The sequence below is a fragment of the Bombus impatiens genome, unplaced genomic scaffold, assembly GCF_000188095.3.
Source record: "Bombus impatiens unplaced genomic scaffold, BIMP_2.2 scf_0478, whole genome shotgun sequence".
Classification (NCBI taxonomy): domain Eukaryota; kingdom Metazoa; phylum Arthropoda; class Insecta; order Hymenoptera; family Apidae; genus Bombus; species Bombus impatiens.
Window position 1 is genome coordinate 1340808 of NT_176897.1, and position 19773 is coordinate 1360580.

At 39.0% G+C, this 19773-nt stretch overlaps 5 protein-coding genes and 1 non-coding gene across 17 annotated transcripts in view; 4 read left to right on the plus strand and 2 right to left on the minus strand.

Annotated features, from left to right (window-relative positions):
* Positions 1-140: 140 nt before the first annotated feature.
* Positions 141-2918, plus strand: LOC100741072 (homeobox protein MSX-2). 2 transcript variants are annotated; one of them, XM_033321626.1, is made up of 3 exons: positions 141-547; positions 1286-1613; positions 1682-2918. In XM_033321626.1, exons 1-3 carry the CDS (start codon positions 481-483, stop codon positions 1950-1952), a joined length of 666 nt encoding a protein of 221 aa, XP_033177517.1. In that variant the 5' UTR covers positions 141-480; the 3' UTR covers positions 1953-2918. The 2 variants fall into 2 exon arrangements, with proteins under 2 accessions (XP_033177517.1, XP_033177516.1); XM_033321625.1 differs by having other exon boundaries at positions 147-547; positions 1283-1613.
* Positions 2919-6623: 3705 nt separating this feature from the next.
* Positions 6624-6696, minus strand: TRNAM-CAU. Its single transcript has one exon. It is a non-coding gene; the product is annotated as a tRNA-Met (tRNA).
* Positions 6697-6942: 246 nt separating this feature from the next.
* LOC100741193 (zinc finger CCCH-type with G patch domain-containing protein) lies at positions 6943-9529 on the plus strand. Its single transcript, XM_003490771.4, has 9 exons — positions 6943-7155; positions 7290-7514; positions 7614-7694; positions 7762-7902; positions 8058-8200; positions 8266-8444; positions 8516-8785; positions 8852-9031; positions 9126-9529. The coding sequence occupies exons 1-9, from the start codon at positions 7105-7107 to the stop codon at positions 9419-9421; spliced, it is 1566 nt and encodes a 521-aa protein (XP_003490819.1). The 5' UTR covers positions 6943-7104; the 3' UTR covers positions 9422-9529.
* Positions 9530-9595: 66 nt separating this feature from the next.
* LOC100741312 (box C/D snoRNA protein 1) lies at positions 9596-11374 on the plus strand. Its single transcript, XM_012387522.3, has 7 exons — positions 9596-9725; positions 9835-10016; positions 10073-10164; positions 10240-10418; positions 10501-10698; positions 10781-10905; positions 10981-11374. The coding sequence occupies exons 1-7, from the start codon at positions 9706-9708 to the stop codon at positions 11211-11213; spliced, it is 1029 nt and encodes a 342-aa protein (XP_012242945.1). The 5' UTR covers positions 9596-9705; the 3' UTR covers positions 11214-11374.
* A 224-nt stretch (positions 11375-11598) lies between these two features.
* On the minus strand, positions 11599-13263 carry LOC100741434 (vesicle-trafficking protein SEC22b-B). The gene is made up of 5 exons (XM_033321685.1): positions 13017-13263; positions 12678-12787; positions 12450-12610; positions 12209-12355; positions 11599-12131 (listed from the first exon to the last, which is right to left on the minus strand). The coding sequence occupies exons 1-5, from the start codon at positions 13089-13091 to the stop codon at positions 11983-11985; spliced, it is 642 nt and encodes a 213-aa protein (XP_033177576.1). The 5' UTR covers positions 13092-13263; the 3' UTR covers positions 11599-11982.
* Positions 13264-13564: 301 nt separating this feature from the next.
* Positions 13565-19773, plus strand: part of LOC100741553 (protein transport protein Sec16A) — an 18284-nt gene continuing 12075 nt past the window's right edge. For 7 of the 11 annotated variants that reach the window (XR_004461996.1, XM_024368727.2, XM_024368725.2 and 4 more), the window contains exons 1-7: positions 13567-13925; positions 14506-14555; positions 14635-16740; positions 16799-17471; positions 17550-17775; positions 17856-18293; positions 18374-18459. Coding sequence is in view for 10 of the 11 variants with exons in the window: in XM_024368727.2 (XP_024224495.1) it covers positions 14550-14555; positions 14635-16740; positions 16799-17471; positions 17550-17775; positions 17856-18293; positions 18374-18459 (3535 nt within the window). In the remaining variant the exon portion in view is untranslated. Of the gene's footprint in view, positions 13926-14505; positions 14556-14634; positions 16741-16798; positions 17472-17549; positions 17776-17855; positions 18294-18373; positions 18460-19773 lie in introns of all 11 variants that reach the window. The other 4 variants (XM_024368723.2, XM_024368726.2, XM_033321684.1 and 1 more) reach the window with 3 other exon arrangements.

A 19773-nucleotide genomic window follows, 5' to 3' on the forward strand; every position in this document is an offset into this window, starting at 1 on the left:
GACGTCGAGTTAGCTCGACCAATCGCCTAGTCGCCGCGGATACGGTACGGGGGTGGCGTGGCGCTACCACCTCCAAAATGGCTGCGAAATCGCGCGAGCATTAGACAGTCCGTTCAAAATAAACGGGCGGATTAATTGGAGCGGGGTGGCGCGGGGCTCGTTCGACGCAACCCCAGGCCTAACCCGCGTGGTAACTCTTCCTCCACCCCCACCTTGATATTCAGCAACGTGCGCCTGTCAAGGAGTATGACGACGATACCAGGCTCGGACAGGCACATCCGGTCATCCCCCGTGATCCTCGACGACGCAGAACGACGCCGAGCGTCCACACGTTAGCATGAAACTCGACTCGTCCGTAACTGAGGTGTTCTCGCGCCGACAAACGTTTCCGGCTCAGCTGGTTCGCGCGATCCTCATCCTCTAAGCGGAATCGTTGTTTCCCACGGTCGTTTCGTTCGTTTTTCTCGTCGAGGTGTAACGATGCAGGAGCACAAGTCGTTTCTTATAAGGGATCTTCTGGGAGATGTTCTGTCCGAACGGGTGCACGGTGAGTTTAATCGTACAAATCGCCCCTTCTTCGGTCTATAGTGTCGTTCTTTAAATATCATCTGTGTACGCGGAATCTTTGCGCCACGTATAAGTAATCTTATCGTCTTTTTTCTTGCGCGATTTTTCTTCCGGAAAATCGAGATTTCTCGAAGAAAAAAGTTAAGCAAAAAAGTTTGCAGCGCGCTAACGAATCCCTGACTCGGTTCGAGGCTGAGTAATTAAAAAGTCAAGATTTTTATTGTACGCGATAGCGGTCGCGTGGCTTGTCGCCAGGATTCTCGTTACACGGTATCCCGCAGAGCGGCCCTATTAATTTTAGCCAAGCGCCCCGACAGGGTAGCGCCCCATTATCCACGATCCTACAGATGGTCCGAGCTGCGAAAGGATTCGTTAGTTCTCGTTAGTGCGAATTTTCGTCGTTCGTCGTCGACGATTATCGCGTCCTGCTGCGTCTCGATGCCTTTATTGGCCAATCACGATCGGACACCGACCGTTCTTGTAATTGAGATCGTTTACCGTTAACCAAAAGCAATCGCGATCGTCCGATCAGCCGAGGATTTGTCGGCATTGTTCGCGTAATAGGCTTTGAATCTATTTCTCGGCTAATGGGAACGCAGCAGAACGCAGATCCGACGAGATTGGATCGGATTTCGTGGAATTTAGTTCGCGTAACAACTGGCGCGTGTGATTTGACTCGTGTACGCGCGTACAACTAAACGTTACGTTGTTTCAGAAGATTCGGAGGACGATTCTGCCGTACATTCCGATTCCGAGGACACGATCGACCCAGGAAGTAGCCCTTGCACCCGACTGGAGAGTCCTCCGCCGGCTCTGTCGCCATCGCCGGCACCAGCGACTTCCGGCAAGTCTTGCGGCACGACGAGCGGTCCTCCAAGCGGCAGAAAGCCCAGAAGAAGGCGAACGGCGTTCACCCACGCTCAACTCGCTTATCTGGAACGAAAGTTTCGCTGTCAAAAGTATCTGAGCGTGGCGGATCGCAGCGACGTCGCCGACGCGTTGTCGCTGTCCGAGACGCAAGTGAAAACCTGGTACCAGAACAGAAGGTCGTTTTACTTTTACTTTTACGGCTATCTCGTTCGACGATTCGTTGAAACGTAACTTTTTGCCACAGAACGAAATGGAAGCGACAGAACCAACTGCGACTGGAACAACTTCGACATCAAGCTACGGTGGAAAAGGAGCTGCTCGTGCGAGGAGTAGGACTCCATCATGGCAGCATAGACGCTTATTGTCCGCCTTACAACGCTCAGACCCAAACGCAGAGTCATCCGCCTCCACCGCCACCGCCGCCGGCGCCGTCCACCGCTTCCACGGCCGCGTTTCTCTCCACGGCCGCAGCCCTCTTCCGAAACGTCACTTACGTTCACGGATGTCCCCTTTAACCCGGCCGAACGCCGCGGTTTCAGGATCGTTTCTGCCTTCTGGCCGCCGGCGTCGGCAGCCCTTCTCTCTTCGAAACGTCCGCCTCGGACGATTCCGAACCACCGGTGGAACCACCATCGCCGATGGATCCGATCGGACCTCGATGTGCCCGAACTCCCGATCGTGAATCGCAATGGTTCGCGGCAGTCGCCGTTCTTTTCCGTCGAATTCTTCGGCCTGCGTTTCGCTACATCGGACGCGTACGCGAAAAAAGTCTCGCGACCGCTAGTTCGATCGTATCCTGGTACAAAACATCACGCGCTGCTACCTCCGATACAGTGAAGTGCGCGTGAACCACGAAACGCGGATGTAAACGCGGTTTCAGGAGTTCTTCGCGACTCCCTTCCTGGGATGGAACTCTTCGAAGATTCCGTGCTCCGCTTTGGAGTTGTTTCCGAGAGCTAATTCCTGCATGCGAAACAGTGTACATATGTAATTACGAAGTTGGTCGGTAGTCGTAGTCGCTTTGTTTTCGTTCGCGACGACGAAAGGGGAAGGGATGAACGAAACGATATCGGAAATCCAGGTGTTTCGAGAATCTGTTTCCATCGTTCCACGAACTTTCGCCTGTTCCAATTTAAACAAGAACAAACCCGTAATATCCAGGTTCGGAAACATGTTCCTTTTACTCGGAACGAACGAAGAAATCTAGTTGAGTCGATAGCGAGTCGAATTCCGTAGATGTGTCATAGGATCTTAGGTAACTGTAACCGGGAAACGGGCGAAAACGACGTTTACTAGGACGCGTGCGATGCTCCGCGGTACAACCGTTTTCCCCCGTTTCCCGCAATCACTGGCCAATTTTCACTTAGAGATCTAGTTCGCTAACGTTCACCGCTGATAATCCATCACTTTCTCCAGTTAGTCGACGATTTTTCGTCAACCGATGAATTCTTGTAGATAAATAAATTATTATCGAACAAAAACACCGCCTTGTAATTGTTCCTTTCACGCGCCACGCAGTTGCTTTCGTTTTCAACGATATCGAACAAGATTTTCTCTATTCTCGTGCGTTTTATTTGTTCTTTTCACGCTGTGATAAACATCGAGTTTACCACGACGAATCGAGAGTAGATCAACGGGGAACGACGGTTGTTTTTCCGTCCGTCACAGACGATATCGCGAAAGAACGTGCGCACACGCGGAAACGAAAATCGGGCTTTTTTATTTGGACAAACGGCAACAGTAACGAGCCCCGTATCGGGAAGACCAATTCGCGCGTGACAATGGGCACGTGGCCAGAAACAGCGATTCGCAATCCCCGGCAGAAAGTAATTGGCTGAAACCGATACAAGTCGAGTGGTGCTGGCACTCGTGGCTGGAATTGGCTGGCGGATTTAATTGAACGGAATCGACGAGAAAGAGCGAGAACGAGTATATACCTGTGCGAGAAAGCGTGCGAAGGAAGGAGAAGGACGAAGGAAAAGAGAAAGATCGCGGAGAGAACGGTCGCGATCGGTGAGGATGATTTTTTCGCCAGCCGATCGCGGACTCTATCGTTAATTGGAGAAAAAGTGAGAAGAACGAGAGAGGGAGGAATCGAGAAGAGGAGAACGAAAAGTGCACGATCTCTTTACACGGATGATTAGACTGCATTAAGCGAATTTCGAACGATCTCGCGCAACGACGTCGTTAATCACTCTCCTTTGGTAGCGTTGGCGAACGTTATCGAAAGACACTCCACGGGAGATCGAATTTCTCTGAAACGATTCTCTTTGATTTTCTTCGAAATCGAACGGCGAAATCCTAAGAAGTCGCGGTGTATCGCGACGAGATGAATGGAAGCATAATTGGGGGAAAAGGCGCGTGGAAAGTTCAAAGGACTCGTGAAGCGCGCAAGGACGTTTCGTTTGATAAGAAGAAATTGTTGCGCGACGACGACGACGAGTCGTGCAACCGCGAATCGTCGACTTTCTCTCGTCGAGTTACGCCGCGAAAACGACGAAGAAAAAGGGAAGAGGGAAGCCGGAATGGGAGACGCGCTTCTTTCGGGTTCATTCAGAACGAAATAAACCAGCAGACTTTCCGCGTCTGGACGTCGAATAATAAAAAAGAAAAAACAGAGACACATCTAGCCGAGCGTGAAATCACGCGAGTGAAGGAAGAATTCTTGCCACGTTCGTCCCCCTTTTTACCTCTTTCTGCTTCTCTCCGTTCGCCGCGAGCTTGCCGTGCCGCGGATGAAGCCGGGAATCTCTCACGCGTAATTACTTCGCTATAATGAATCGGATATTATTCGTAATAATTTCCTGCCACGCGTATTGTCCCCGACGACGTCCCACGAACGCTTCTAATTTCGTCTCTTAACGCGTTCTTAAGTGGACCCGCGTGTCGCCATCACCGCGATACATCTCTTTCAAGAGAAATACCTGCTTCTTCGAAAGCACTTTCGCCTACGAACAAATTTCTGAAACGAGTCTAATGAGATTTCTCAGATAATTGGACGATCGGAAAAATTATAAAATAATTGGTTCGACAAACGAACATAGAATTATCGCGTTATACGCATATAGACGAAGATTCGAGTACGTTCGAGTGCGTTTGAATCGTGTAAACGGCCGTAATTTACTCGTGGATCACTGGCTCGATTCGAATCGTCTATTCTCTATTGAAACGGCCGCGATAGAGGATCCTCGGTGAATTCCGTGCAAAGGAGTCGCGTACGCAGGGACTCGAACGAGATATCCTGGGATAAGAGAGAAGTGGCGTCGCGTGCACTCGGCCACGTGCGTATTGTCGTTGAGCGAATCGTGGACGCGCGTGCATACGTGCGTAAGTCGTGTTGGCACTTGGACACGCGCTTCTTATCCCTCTTCGGTTTACGATGCGCGTCTCCCTCCTGCCCGACCGAGAACGGCGTCGTTAAATACTTCAACGGGAGGCCTCCCTGCGTGTCTTCGAAATCGTTCCTGCTCTTACATACACCTTTGAAACCCGCACCCTCTCGCCTATAACCACGTGCCTTTTAACGCGATTCTTCCGATCGGTGATTAACGGTATCTCCGATATCGTTCTACCGACGACGAGCAGAAAAGACATTCCTTTCTTACGAGAGAAGGCCGAATCGTTCTAGGATACACGGTTATTTCCAAGACTGTGAAAATCGGCGAGATGGGAAAAGACGTAGTCGAGAAAGCAGAACCTCGTTTAAAATGAAAGCAAAGGGTAGGCGCGGATGCCGATAATAAACAAGGACGAGTAAAGGGGCGAGGCGAACGCCGAAAGGAGGAGCGAAATTCTTTAGAGGGAAAAAAAAACGGCGGAGTAATTGCTGGAGAAACCGAGGAAGAGAGGGAAATGGAGGAGAGTAGCGAAAAGGGATCGTGGCTCCGTTGGTGGAAGGCAAAAAGCAGAAGTAAAAGGAGTCGACTGTGACGAGGCTAGCGGAGGAGAATGGGGGGGAAAGATGGAATCGCAAGAAGCAAGGATGAGCGGAAAAAGAGAGGAGGACAGAAAACGAGAAAGATAAAGGCGAGAGCGATGGAGGGTGCAAGGTGCAGGGTGCAGAGTGTACGCGGGCAGGGCCGAGTGTAACGAAGCTCCGACTTTTTAATTGGAATATATTCAGAAAGCGGAACGCCTTTTCATCGCGGGACTCGATGCACTGAATACGGCCTGAATCAACGCGGAATCAACCGCGCTTGCAACGAGCCTGCTGTGCACCTGCAAATCGGGCCGCGTCTCTGCATTTATACGTAACGGATGCATAGCAGCCGCATAAAATAACCCGCGAAAATGCGGATCCGGCTCTCTTCTCCCGACCAACCTTCTCCACCTCTTCTCCTGTTTTTTTACCACGGCTCGCCGATATCCGCCAACGTATAATCACCCTGAAAATACGATAATCGCGACACGATCGCATCCTGGTCTACTCGTTCTATCCGAATTGCTTTTCATTCCCGAATGTCGAAAATTGCTTCTTTTTCCAATATCGTTTCTCGAGAAACTTCTAGGCTCGAAGATTTTGCAAACTGAGAGCTAGACGTTTCTTAAGCAGAGGCCATCGATCTAACTTTTCTAGATTCGAGTAGATTTTCAAAGCAACACGCTATCGTCATTTAACGCGTCGATATTCGTTCGCGTTGCATGGCAGGAACAAGCTAGTCGAACACGATGCAACCGTGCGTCGCTTTCGGTGGATTTATTCCAGCGGAGGGGTCGCAACACCTATTCACCGTGTAAAGGTAGAGGCTATGGCAGCTTCAATTTAATGGGCTGTTTGCTTGCAAATTGTGGTATTGCTAAAGGGCAACAAACAATTCACAACTCGTTTTAACTACCGCATTTCAATTCCAAGAAGCCTCAAGTCCCTCTGGCAAGTGTTACATTTACATAATTGTCTCTTGCTCCGTTTCCCGTTCGTAAAACCGCGCGTCTTTACCCTCCACGACGCTTATTTCTCTCGTCAACTTCTTATACATATTTGCTATACACCTTTTTGACAATTTAGTACCTATAAGAGTGTCACTCTCTTAATATTTCTAGCAATTGTTTCCGTCGATCTAAGAGCAACGAAAATTCTAATCTTTATTATTTGAAAATAGTATATTTTTATTCGTTGTTAATTTCGATTATATCGATATATAAGATAACATAGCCTTCATTTTTCCTTCATATTTCAAAAAAATAAATGCCCCGGGTGAGGATCGAACTCACGACCTTAAGATTATGAGACTTACGCGCTGCCTACTGCGCTACCGAGGCTTCGGAAGGGTGGTTTTACTTAGATATTTTTCAGTTATCTTTTTAATCGCATTAAAATTATGTTAAATACACTAATATTATAAATTTATCTTCTTAACGTTTTGTACTCATCGATATTACATGTGTAAAAGGAATGTAAAATTATACATGTAAATCTCCAATATATATGACATGTACGTATTTCAAATATCAGAATACGATTCATGGCAATTTGATCAAGATGTCGCCACATAATGGATATTAGGATTTAGGGTCTTTAAACTAGAGCTTTTTAATATTGGTAGTGGTACAATCGTTAAATTCTAGAGTACGGAAGGACCCTGAATGTAAACTGTCAAAACAGTTTTTGTGAGATTTCTTTTTCAAGAACTTCTGAATCAACGCAGGGGTAAGACAATATAGGGTAATATGACAGATACTGAAAGTTTACGAGAAGCAATTGCACAATACGAACAACAGGTATGAATTGCTATTTCATCGACGTTGTACAAGGAAACCGTATAACCTTTCGAATAACTCGTATACCTACTTCATTTTTTAATTAATGGAGTACGCTTAATTTTTCTGTTCTAAATATCGTTTTGCCATACCAGCTAGCTCAAGTTCAAGCGACTTTGTCCGTGACTACGCAAGAAGCGGATAGGGAGAATTTATTAAGTTTACAATCGGACATACAAGAGCTTATTGCTTTAACAAAAAAAAGTCTACAAGGTGTTGAAACTTCTAGCGAAGATTTAGACGACGACGACGATGATGACGATATTGACGATATTGACGATATGGACGATCCGATGGAAAAAGAATATGCCTTATTCAAGGTGATTTTTCTTTCGACGAGCAAATTATTAAAGAAAAGAAAAAGATGGAGACATAAAAGATCCAGCAAAGTAATATTTCGTTCTATATAAATTCATTAGGCAGAACTGGAGAAAACTTCCAACGAATCTCGGAGTAAAGAGCCGGATAAACAAGATGACGGAGCTTCAAATAACATAGAAGTCAGTATGCAAGTATTCTGTATGGCATAGAAATGACACAATTATACGGTGGAAGTTCATCTTGTAGGATGAGTTGAGGCAGCTTGAAGGCATGAAATGTCGAGCTCCCCATGGTAGCAGTTGGGGTGGCATTGGTTATCATAATGCTATGATATGTTCTGTTTATCAGAACGACAGCACAGAAATAAAAAATATGCAAGATATAAAGGTGAGAAAAGAATTAGATCGAAAATTACAATTACATCTAAGTTAATCGCTAATTCCAATGTATCCTTCTAACAAAGTCAGCAGGGAACAGATAACTTCCTTTATCCACATCCATATTATGTAATTCTAAGGATTTATGTATATGCTATTATCTAGGTCAGGGTATTTTTTCTAAATCCAACGCATAAAGAAATGCTTCCGTGTCCTTATTATTTGGATGGGAAATGTAAATTTTCTGACGAAGATTGTAGATTTTCGCATGGAGAATTGGTGCCATTATCTAGTATACAAGAATATAGGTAAATGAATCTGTCGATGTTCGATAGCAACGTACAAAAATCAACAGCATGATATTTATTTGCAGAGAACCAGATTTTCAAAGTATAAAGATGGGTAGTAGAGTATTGGCAAAGCAAAAGAATCAATTATGGCACAGGTGCGTCGTATTAAAAATGCCAGAAAAAGAAGGAGATGTTTTCAGAATTAAATTTGAAGCAAACGGTAATATCGTAGAAGTTTTCTTACAAGATCTTTTACCGCTTGGTACGTATCTTGCAAAGTAATTGTATATTCGAGTTTTATTCTTTCACATTTATTTCACTTTATTGTTACAGACGATGCTGATTTGGAAATGTCGGATACGTCTGAAGACAGCGACGGTGAAAGTGACTCAACGGAGTATCCTAGAGAAGAAACAGTTCATAAATCTCTTCTCACGGTCGAAAGCAACACGCCGTTAGGAAATTGGGAGAAACATACGCGCGGGATAGGTAGCAAATTAATGGCTCAAATGGGATATGTAGTGGGCACTGGTCTTGGAAAGTATTCAGATGGCAGAATAGAACCAGTTGAAGCAACGGTACTACCGGCTGGTAAATCTTTAGGTATGTATATTTTGTATCATTGTTTCTATATATAAATGCTTTGTATATGAAAAAATGTGGTTTTAGACCATTGTATGGAATTGCGAGAAAATGCTGGAGGGGATGAAAATTTATTCTCCGTAGAACGTAGAATGCGAAAGCAACAACAGAAGTTGGAACAGCAAAGACAAAAACAGTATCAGAGGGAAAAAGAACGAGAAGAAAACAATGTGTTTAATTTTATAAATGCAACCTTGGGTGATAAACGTACGTCTAAGAAAATTTTATTATCACTAGATATTATCTCTACCATTTATTATTTATCGTTTGCTATATGTTATCTCTAAATAATTTTTTGCAGCTAAATCGGACGCAAGAAATATTTCAAAAGGTAAAAGTAGCCTTAAAACAGAATCAAATCGACAGCTAAACGTAGCAAGTTTCCAAATTGGAGAAAATATTTTAAGACTGGAAAGAGAATCGGCAAAATTGAAAGAATCATTGTCAAGGCATACGAAAGGAAGTGTTCATTATAATAATATTGTAATGAAGTATAATGAGAAACAGAAAGAACTTGTTGGTTTAAGAGCATCTGAAAAAAGTATTGCTGCCGAACAAGATCAACGAAAGAACAGAGCTAAATTATCAATATTTTGATGTACATACGTTTACAATTTTAACTTTCTACAAAAAGTTAGCTTATGTATTGTATCTATTAATTATTATGTGTAAAAAAAATATAAATAAATAAACCTTATAATATAACATTAATTAATAATTTTTGCTTATCGTATACGATTAATTTTATATCTCTGTAGTAATAGCTATATGATTCATTTAATTTCTATATAAGTTTCTATATAAGTTTAGTACAACAGTTTGTACTTTACTTTGCTTGTCTGTCAATAGATTGCCTTGTTTATTGACGCGGGAACTCCAACATGGCCACATTCAGTGACAAGTACGACATTTTTTAATTATTAAGATAGTTACCGTGTTCTAATAATACTCGTGTTGATTAAAAATTTTCAGTTTTTATAAATATGCACTAAAATTGATATTATTCACAGGCTCGAAAATTGTGAGGTATGTGGGGGAAATAAAGCAAAATACACGTGTCCAAAATGTGAGGTTAGAACTTGTTGTCTTCAGTGTGTAAATATCCATAAAAAAGAACTGGAATGTGACGGTATTCGAGACAAAACAAAATTTATACCGTTAAGATCATTCACAGATTTGGATGTTTTAAGTGGTAAGCTCCGTGAATCGCATATTCATCGTAGTTCTTTGAAAATAATTATTTTACAGATTATAGGCTTCTCGAAGAAGTTGGTAGAACAGTTGAACAATTGAAAAGAGATCCATTAAAAAAATGTACACGACAACTTAATCTACCAATGGTTTGTTAAATTATTTATCTTATTTCTTCCACGACATGACATACGATGCTTATATTATAACTATTATCTTTATAGCATCTGAATAAACTAAAAAGAGCTACATTTAAGAGGAATGTTAATTTGCAATTCATGCCACAACATTTTAGTAGACACAAAAATAATACGACATATTTAAATTGGAAAACTAGTGAATTATATTGGAGAATAGAATGGATTTTTCCTCAAGCAGACTGCACAAAATGGGTCACAGAAAGGTAGAACTCCTCTTTTTACATTGATACAATATGTATATTATAGTTAATTTCACTGATAATAATAGCATCGTAATAATTATAGGGCTCTAGAATCCACAAGATTATCGCTGCTTATAGAAGAGATCTTAGATCCCACTAAATCTGTAGAAAATAAAAATGATATAGAGGAATTAAATTTAAGAATACGTTTAAATGAGAGACTACAATTTTATCAGGCTGCAGGTTTATCTGGAATAAAAGTTCTTTTAAAGGCAGAAAAAGTTGTGAAATCAGACTTAAAGTAAGTACACTTAATTCTGTATCCTAAAATTCAAGTAAAATGTAAGTAACTAAGTTGTGTTTTATTACTACAAAATATCTAGGTTTTATGAATTGGATGTTAGGCTTTCTTTAAAGGAAAATTTAGAAAATAAAACCATAATTGAATTTCCAACAATATATATAATTCTAAATGATCATTCATATATGTATGAAATTATAGATACTGGTATGTATTTTATGCATAATTCTTATTGTTTTTAAGCTTACAATCAATTTCAGGATATATTAAATAATATTTCAGATGACGAAGATGCAAATACTTCAAAATATAAAGCTAATAATCACAATGCATCAAGGAAGAGGAAAAGAGCATACAATCAGACAAATATGAAGGAAAAAACAAATTCGACTGTAAATTATTTTTTTAATTCTGAATTCTCAGGATCTGATGAGGAAAGATCAAATGATGATCGAGGAAGCAAGTGTTTATCAAATTCCAATATACCCGATTATGATGAATTAATTAGAATGTAACAATAATAGAACACAAGATATTTTGTACATGTAAAAAATTTTTCAAGTAAGTTACGGTGATTTTCCTCGCGTGAATTTAGGTGGATATACAAATTCAATTTCTTTTATTGTAAGTACGATATTGCAATAGACTGATTCAACTGAATCACATATAAATAGAACAATATTAATGAAAGTTAAAAATTCTATTGTTACACCTTCATTGATTCCCCGTCCAGAGAAGTAAATACATAAACATTTATGTTCCAGAGAATAATACAATCACAAGAATAAATAAAACTAATTTGTTTTTACTGTAAATTATGTAAAATAATATGTCTAAATAATAAAATACAGCTTTAAATATGAATGTAATATTAATTTCCTTGCCTTATAAGTAAAGTAATAAGAATAAAATAATTTTTAATATAACAATAGTCATGACTATACATATTGTCTTACTTGTTAGAGGATATCTTTTACTAAGCCGAAGTAAAGATGGTCATACATTGTCTTAATTATGTAGAAAATCATTATATTTACTGTATGACAATATATGGAACAATGTCTTGAATAGTATGGGTATCATTATATTCCGTGCGACTAGCTTTTGCCTGAATACAACATATGTACATTGTTTCCAATTTCAGGTGAATTTAAAATTTAGATACATTATGTGAAAAAGTAAGTTCACAAAAAAAAATACTTGCTAATTTTGGAAAAGCAATATGATGAGAAACATTAATTGTCTTTACATAATTGTAACCAACTTTTCAAATAGATTGAGAAACTAAAGAATAAAAAAGTATAGCAGGAAGACCAAAAACGCAACAAGTCCAGCCACAGCTTTCACATACATGGACTTGCTATTTAAATGAGTTGCATCCTTTTTATATTTTTGTGACAACATAGTCAAATTTTGTGTTTTAGTGTCTAACTCTGCAAAATAAATGATAATTGAGTAAAAAGTATTCAAATAAGAAATTTTGTTTAAATATTTATTATTATACTGTTACCTGAAAGAACTGTACCCCTTTGCAAGACATCATCTATATTTTGAACCATGATTCTTTGCACATCCTGTAGTTGGCTATTGAGTGCATTCATATTTCTTCTTGATCTACCATCCAAAAAAACTTTCTTTGCTTTTTGGATGTATGTATCTAAGAAATTAAACATTGTATTGAAAACAAACATTGTATGAAAGTACTACACAAATTAGATTACGCAAAAGAAAAGAAAAGGAAAAATACATACTGAATTCAATAAAACTGTAGGGCCTAGTAACTGTATTGACATGTTTACCATATGACGAATGAAATTCTTGCGCTATATCTTCAAGATAATTATATACGGCCCGTTTACTGTAGTTTTTTTCACACAATACCAAATAACATACTTCATTTTCAATTAAATAACTGCAAATGGAAATAACTGATAATTTATCATTACATAATTTATCAATTACAACATGAAAAAACTTACTGGAATAAATATGGACCTGTTTCTATGGTACATCTAGCTGGAGACTGTGGTTCTAATCTTCTAAATAACATTTTTGCCTGGTTCTGATATTCTAAAATTCTTCTCTCGCTCTACAAACCATTAATTAATTATTAATTATTTTAATCAATAAACAAAAATCTTACATTTTAATAAGTAAAATTAATATATTTTTACATATTATTGTAAATAATTATGTATGAATTAATTAAAAGTCATATAGTTATATAGAAAAAAGTCATGTAAAAAGATAGAGCTCATATAATAATAATTTTCAAAATTCAATCATAAATTGACGTTTCATCGTAACAGCTTTCTAACCTGTTCATCTTCTTGCATCGTGGCTGCTAGTGGCAAACCATCTGCTATCCTCGCAATCATTGTTAATAACACCATTTTGATAAAAATCAATTACTCTTGTTACCGAAAATATAGAAAAAAATAATGAAATCTTTGCAAAATAATCGTCTCTTCACCACCTGCGATCCATTTACGCAAAACTGGCCACGGTGTGACCGATTCATCAAATGTCCACTCCTGGCATACCACGTCACGTCAGCAGTCACTGTGGAACACTCCGAGGCTTCCATTGAACACATTGCAACTGTGGTTTCCCTCTTTATTAATCGCTTTCACATTCCACGACTAATATAATTACCAAACTTGAAATGCTAGAATTTTATATATTAAAAATAAAATGTTATAATACAGTAAATAAAATAGACACAAATAGACATATCTACTTGTGAAATATCTAGTTTAGATTTAGATGAGAATATCTCATCGCGCACATCATATTTTGAAACCTTGTTATAAATCTATAAGAGTTATTATTTTGAGGTTTTATTGTCAAATTATTATGTAAAAATCTGTCCAGTTTCAGTATTTTCCTGTTTTTGAAAAAAATTTAAATCACATTACAATGCCATCTAACGAGATTTCATTGGAGATCTTTTTGACGTTTGAGAACAACGCTTTCGCGCTGTACGCGTCTATGGTTCTGCTCGCGTGGAAAGACAACGAGAAAAATTCGTGACGTGCTTAACCCACATCTTCCTCATAATATTCGTAAAATGTCCGCCTTTTTGTGACTTTTCCTTCTAATCTCGTAAAAATTTCATTTGCTTCGATAAACGATCGAATTTGCTAAACGTAACGATTCGAATGTTTTGTGGGAGAAAATAATGCTTATACTCGCGTATGGACACCAGTGCCAGACACGATAGCTAGGTGAGTGAACGTACGAGAGGTCCCTGAACGCTAACGTTGAATATCACAGCTGGTATCTCAACTTTCGGCACGACGTTCTCAATTCCTTGCCTTTTAACTTTCTCCTATCTGCCAATCGTGTTATTTACGCACAAAAACTGCTCTCTCATGATTTTTGTTACATAATTATAGTAATTTTGAGTTTTGTGGTGGGAAAATTTCAAGAAATTTTCTAGCTAGGATAGGCTATCGTCAGAAAGAGTGTTAACGGATTTTCTATCCCAGTGTAAATTTTGATCTCAATTTATTTTTATTTTACGAAATATTACTTTGTAAACAGAAAGAATCATTAAAGATTTGAAAAATAGATTTCTAATGACCTATATATGTTTTTTATGGTATGTGAAAGTGTATTCTGTTGGCGTATTAATAATTTTTAAAGTTATATTTTGAATGTTTGTTAAAAAATGTCAGGTATTCCTAAATGTTTATATACGTTTATATACGTTTATATTCCTAAATGGTTATATACGTAAATTTGTAGGATAACAATAAAATTCTTATTCATAATGCAATATGTAAATTATTTTTTGTCTTGTAGGTTTTATATAAATAAGAAACAAGTGTTACTGTCTTGGAGGCAGTATGAGTGTGAGTAGCATGTTTAAAAATATTGTACGAAATGTAAAAAAATTTCACTTGTATATTAATATCTAAAACACATTTGTAGAATCCTTATAGAGCCAGACCAACTAGGTCTAGAATAGATCACAGCTTAGGCTATGGAACTCATAATCAAAATATATGGAATCCAATGTCTAGAGTACCGCCTGAAGTATCGTCAAATGATCCCGTTCAACATCAACCACCACTTCTGAATCAGCCAAAACAGTCAAACGATCCTTGGAATAATTCATGGAATTGGGATTTTGACAAACAGGCAGATAATCAGCAACAGCAACCGCTACAGTCAGAACAGCAGCAACAGCATTATGTACCTTCTTATGCCAATCAAGGACAGTTGATACCTAATTCCATTCAAGATCATTATTATCAAAGCGTTAACGGTAATAAAAATGATCTGCTCAATCAGAATTTGACATCAGACAGAAATATACCAGGGACAGTTGCTAATAGGCCACCAATTCCTAATCATACAGATTCTTTTACATCTTATTCAAATTATAATCAATATCAGCAATATCCACCACCGCCACCTCGAACAAATTCTATTAAATCTGGATCTATGAATTTCGATCAACCACAATGGGCAGGTGATCAACAATCTCAAAATGTTTCATATTTACAAAAGTCAGGTGTACAAAATCAAAAAGAGCAAGCATCACGTCCTACTTTAGTTGGTAGCAATTATAATTGGATGAAGTCTAATCAAACAAATGTAATGACTCCACAAAATTGGCAAAAACCAGCTGCTGTATCGGGACATTGGCAGGATCCAAAAATGGACAAGGAGGCACAAAATTTTGATGATCTAGGTAATCAATATACACCACCAGTACAACAAACTAGATCAAGCCAACACCTTCTACCTTCTACTGAAAATAAAGAATATTCTATAAATGATACGAATGACGCAAATAATTGGTCCAGTCAAGTTCATATGTCTTCTCAATGGAATGCTCAGAACCGCGAATCTGCAATACCTAATCAAAGTCAGCAAGTAACACAAGCTAATGATGAATTTAATTCTTGGCCTCAAGCAAATACTGAAGTCTCACAATCTTGGAAAAAGACCAATGACAATAATGCAACTCAGTGGTTACATGAACAGCAGGAAAATAATAATTTAATAGAAGAAAGTGTTAAACAAGAAGTCACTGGCGCAGTTGCTACAAATGACTGGCAGCAAAATCGTACAATACCATCTCATCTTATTCATCCTAATATTATTCCAGCTGTAGATCCAAATATAGAACATGAAGAAAGAAAACGGTCTGCTCCTTCGTTAATTTCAAATTCTGTCAGCTCTAAAGATCCTAATACACAGATAAAAACAAATATTGCTAAATCATATCCATCTGACTCCCGGCTTAATATGTCTGCTACTCCTGAAACTATATCAACTGTTGCAAGTTCTGAAAATATTTCTGTGCAAGAGAGCAATGATTTTAATTTAGCAAATGATGCGACAGAAAGTAATTCAACTGAAGAGTTGCCTATAAAATTAGAACAGTTAAATCTTGGTACTAAAGTAAATAAAAATGTTGAAAGTCAAAATGAATTGAAAGAATCACAATCTGTTAATCCTGAAGATGGGTGGAATCAAAATACACTTTCCAATAATGGTGTTACACCTGATAATATATCTGGATTACCTTTAGAATGTGCTGTACTCGGTACAGAAAATGCTCATTCCAATGATAATCAAAATCTTGTTAGTCAAGATCATACGGCGCTTAATCCATATCAAATGACAAACATTAAGTCTTCAGACAATATAGCACAAAGTGGATATGATCAATGGTACAGCCAGGATGCATTGCCACTTTCCTCAGAAAATACATTGTATTCGAAAGATAATGTTCGTCCACCAAAAGAATGGAGTATAGAACAAAACGTAGAGAACTATGAAAATATCCAACAGCCTTCAGAATTTATAAATTTAGAAGTAGTCACGCCATCATTACAGGAACGAGATATATATGGCTCAAGAGATTCTATAAATAAGGAAACTTTAGATAATGATCCTAAACCAGTTCCAAATTCTGCCAAGGAGGTGGCCAGTACACGTGATTTTAGACAGGAAATAAGTAATATCGAAGTACCCTCTGTGCAGCAGTCCACACGATCTCATTCCCTTCTTCAGGCAGAACAGGTAAAAGAAATGAGTCAACATTTTTTGTGCAGTTAAAATAAGTAAAATTATTTTACAGGTGCCAGATAATTACGAGTTCGCATCAAACGATAGAAATACTTTTCTGGAAACCGGAGAATTAACCGATTCTCATCAAGAACATGAACCGAGTCCGCCAAGTCAAGATGATGAAAATGACGAAGTGCCTAATGACATTCCCTTTTTACGCGAAGTACCGGGACAATCAAGTTCCATAGATCCACGTAGGAATGATCCAACCGGGCAAGAACAATATGTTCAGACTGGTCAAAGATTGTCTGATCCAAGAAGAAATGATCCGTCTGGTCAAGAGCAAGGTCTTCAATTAAGGAATATGTCTGAAAGATCAGAACGGCGCGATGTTCCACCTGGACAAGAAAGAAATGTTCCTTTACTTTCACGATCAGATTCCGACACGATGGAACGCCGAAACGATCCATCTGGCAGAGAACGGTCTCTGCCTCCGCAACAATCACGAAATGATCCATCTGGAGAAGAAAGATATCAGTCGCAATCCCAAATTATGTTAGAACCAAGTGAGACACGGGAAATACCTGGAAGAGGTAATGAATCTGAAGATCCTGTTCAGCAGACTGAAGAAAACCTTAGACAAATACCGGGCGGTGCATCTTCCAACGAAGTTACTCAGTCACCAGATGACAGATCTAATGGAAGAGTAGTTACAGGCTCTCAAGAAGTTCCTTCTATAGGCTGTGAGAGAAGGCTTTATATCTACGTAAATTCAATATTTTTGTATGTACTTATTATTAAATTTTTGTATCTCATTTCAGCTGCAATACAGGATCAGACCGGTGACTCGAGAAACAAACGCGAGGAAGCTGTTGGCGCATCAATACGCGAGAGTCAAGGAATTCCTAGTGCATCGAATCGTAGAGATTCGTATGAAGATGAGGATGATGAAGGAGGATCCGGAAATAGTAGAGATGATAGCAGAGAAAGACGACGTGACAGTAGCTCGGAACGCCGAAGATACGAATACGAACGAAAAAGCGCGTAGTTAGTAGATATATAATAACTGAACTTTGGAGAAATTCATAAGTTATTTAAAGCTTAAGATTTTAAACCTTAACTTGCAGTTACGATCGTGAACGGGAATATGATGATGATTATTATTACGATCGCCGTCGTGGAGGAGAAAACGATCGGACATATAATACTCGCGATGAATTCGATCGTCGAGAAATTCCTTACCGAGAAGATGATCGCAAGCACCATAGTCGAGACGATCTAGATAGGCATTCAAGAGAAGAGGTCGATAGAAGAGGCAGAACTAAAGAAGATCTAGATGATAGAGACATTAGAAGAAGACCTGACGATCGCAGAAAAGATAGGGTTGATGATGGAATACGACGCAGGGAAAGAGATATTAGAGACTATGATTTACGATATTCTAGAGATCGCGATTATCTTGACCGTGACAGAAGAAGGGACGATAGACGACCAAGACGATACGATGATTACGACATAAGAGATCCATATAGGAGAGAATATTACGACGATCCTTATAGTAGAGGGTATATATCTTTTTAGCACGCAATTGATATTTTAACATGATATTTTGTACATATATACTATCATTTTTTTCGGATTTTAGATCGAGACCGTCCAGTAGATCCTCCTATAATGATAGAGATCGAGAGTACTACATGCGATCGAGAGATCCGTATTATCCTTATAATGGTATACATATATACATATGTCGGAGAGGGAAAGACAGCGGGATTTCCCGTCCGGAATGTTGGGAAAAACCCCAATACACTAGTCCAGACTTTTATCTCTACCACGCACGCCATTGTCAACTTCATTAACATCGATCTCGTCTTCGGCGGTTTTATTACAGGCATTAATTATTTGTCTTATACATAGCGGGGCTATTTTGTGTAATATTACGTCGAAACCTTGACTTAAAATTTCACGATCAATCGCGATATCATATTTTAAAATAACCGTCAGCGAGGGCACGACGAATTTATCTCTAATGTAAAACCACTAACACCCGCAACGGACAAGAGTTGAGATGTACCAATATTTCTCATTCCTCGCATTACTACTATATCAATCGTTCTTTTGCCAGAAAATCTCAAGACCACGGATTCTTTAATCAGTGAACACTCGGCTCCCAAAAATCGGGGTAAAATGGAAACTATTCGACGCTCGTTATTGAAATTATATTCAGGGCACTGCTTTCTGAGGATTTTTCTCCATAATCAAATTGACAGCTGCGCATCATGCAGCGGAATCGGTCGTAAGCTCTTGCAGTGTTATAACCGTTTATTGAATTATGTTTGATCCATTTTATTCTATTACTACAAAATGGATCATACATGAATCCATAAAATAATATAAAATAAAAAATGTTGTGCATCTGTTATTTCACTTATGAAACGAAAGAAACATTTGGGACAACCTAATGGAAATAAATTTATGAAGCAAACCTTTTGATAGCAGAAGATCCACTATAATGGTGTATTGGAACCGCTTATCGATCTACATCGATGTAAAAATTCTGAAAAAACAGAGGTTTAGCAGTTTCAGAAAGAACTCACTAACCAACTAACTAACTCTAACTCTAACCTTCCTAATCCAAAAGAGGCTGCCCTTGTACACTTCTGTCCCCGCTTCTCGGGTTAATCTTTGTTCTAAGGAGAGCCATATAATCATTTCATACCTCTGTCAGGTACATGTCCCTCCCGTTACCGTGGCTACGTCCGGTGACCTGCCATGTCACTTCGTCATAAAGTCAGATTGGAACATTAAGACTATTTCTTATTTTTATTACTTAAGGGCGGCTATAGTAAAAGTCTGGACTATTGTATTGGGGATTTTCCCAACATTCCGGACGGGAAATCCCGCTGTCTTTCCCTCTCCGACACATATATGTCGGAGGGGAAAGGACACCGGAGCCTTCCCTCTGGAACTTAGGGAAAATCCGTAAAGTTGTAATTAAAGTTTACAGTTGTAATTAAACAATTTGCCGTCATCCTGCCCACTTGT